At 31.9% G+C, this 1,866-nt stretch overlaps 1 protein-coding gene across 1 annotated transcript; it reads left to right on the plus strand.

Moving 5' to 3' along the window:
- Positions 1–431: 431 nt before the first annotated feature.
- Positions 432–1,640, plus strand: LOC111390223 (uncharacterized mitochondrial protein AtMg00300-like). The gene is made up of 2 exons (XM_023015229.1): positions 432–762; positions 1,606–1,640. The coding sequence occupies exons 1-2, from the start codon at positions 432–434 to the stop codon at positions 1,638–1,640; spliced, it is 366 nt and encodes a 121-aa protein (XP_022870997.1).
- Positions 1,641–1,866: the final 226 nt, after the last annotated feature.

Below are 1,866 nucleotides of genomic sequence, written 5' to 3' on the forward strand. Positions count from 1 at the left end.
AAGTATTTTTCCTGTGGACAAAAGAGTCATTGGAATAGGAATTGCCCAGATCACCTAGCTAATGAGAAGCAAGGTAAAGGTAGTGCCCTATTCATTGAGTCATACTTAGTAGTTAATTCTACTAATACCTGGATCATAAATTCTAGTGCCACTAATTATATTTGCAATTCTAAGAAACCAAGCACCTCAGTGAAGGGGAGTACACTCTTAGAATTGGCACATGAGCAGCAATGTTTGCTAAAGCTGTTGGCGTTTTTATTTGCAATTTTGAAAATCATAAACATTTGATCTTGGATGACTGTTATTATGTTCCCGAACTTACATGAAACTTGATTTTCATTGCACTTTTATATCGTGTTGGTTATTCGACACTTTTTACCCATTCCACGGTGGTTATTTAGTTGAATAATTCTATTATATGTTTGGGTCATATGGTTAATGGTCTCTATGTCTTAAGTCATATGATTGGCTCTATACATAACATTACTATTGCTAGGAAAAGAAAGATGTCATCTAGTACTAATGAAACTCTCTTATGGCATCTTAGGTTGGGTCATATTAATCTAAATAGGATTCAAAGATTGGTAAATGATGGACCTTTAAATGCGTTAGAGGAGGAATCCATACTAACTTGTGAATTTTGTATAGAAGGAAAGATGACCAAGATGCCTTTTAAGGCTAAGGGACTAAGAGCTAAAGAAGTTTTGGAATTGGTACATTCCGATGTTTGTGGATCCATTAGTACTCGGGCTGGGGAAGGATGTAAGTACTTCATCACATTCATAGATGATTACTCTAGATTTGGATATATATATACATTATATCTCACAAATATGAAGTTTTGGAGAAATTCAAGGAGTATAAGGGAGGAAGCAATTAGTTAAGCGATTAAAAGCTCTTTCAAAATTATCCTCTCCCCTTTATGTGTGAGGGGAAAAAAAAACCAATGATCTCAAGGTGCTCTAAAATCCTTTATTCATATGGGTTTAATCTTCAAAGAAAAATCAATTTCCTATCATGGTTATTAAATCTAATAACCAACAAACTATACATAGAGGTATTATTATAAAAAATTACACACCTAAGTTTTGAATATCTAAGTATGTGTTCTCTTATTCCATTGTTTTTTCTACTTATAATACATTATCAATATGAATATTTTTATTTATGGTGACAAATTGCAATTCACATCACTATAATACACAAAAAGTGTGTTTTCTTCCAAAAGTGCGAAACGGTGGAATTTATTTTTTATTATTTATTTATTTTGAATTCGTGTGTGTATCTATTGAAGAACCAAACGAGTCTTCAATATATGCAATTCTTGCTTTGCTTATTCTCAGAGCAAATTGGATATTAGATGATCACTAGATAAAGTTGGGATCTCTACATTTATGGAATAATTGAAGGCAAGCTTTGTTGGCCTACTCACCCTCCATGTACCACCTTGAAATTTTATAATAATAATAAATAGATCCACTAGAGAGTCATGCGTATGTTTATTGCACATTAATAATATAATGATTGCGCGATTATTTGCTCTTATTATATTTTGGCATAATTTCCGGATTACACAATTAAGACAATTTATCTTAATAATGTTAGTGAATTTACATCCCAACAGTTTTGATGATTATTAATTGGGATAATTATAGAACATCTTATTGCCCATGGTTTAGTAAAACATTTATTAAACGGCTCTAGAAAATTGTTGAACATCGGCTTAGATGCTTTTGGAGCACAAAATTGTTATTTGAAGCTTAATTGAAATTGATTTAGAACAATTGAAGACCATCCAGACTGTACGTGATCAATTAAAAGAATTTAGGTAACAATAGGAGGGTATTAAGAAGTTTCGGCAGCTAA

This window comes from Olea europaea, unplaced genomic scaffold, assembly GCF_002742605.1.
Source record: "Olea europaea var. sylvestris unplaced genomic scaffold, O_europaea_v1 scaffold661, whole genome shotgun sequence".
Lineage (NCBI taxonomy): Eukaryota > Viridiplantae > Streptophyta > Magnoliopsida > Lamiales > Oleaceae > Olea > Olea europaea.

What these genes read in the sequence shown, in the direction of transcription:
- LOC111390223 (XM_023015229.1), top strand. Translation starts at nt 432, where the DNA reads ATGGTTAATGGTCTCTATGTCTTAAGTCATATGATTGGCTCTATACAT. An exon ending in TACTCGGGCTGGGGAAGGAT is followed by an intron (nt 763 to 1,605) that starts GTAAGTACTTCA and finishes TAATAATGTTAG; the next exon opens with TGAATTTACATCCCAACAGT.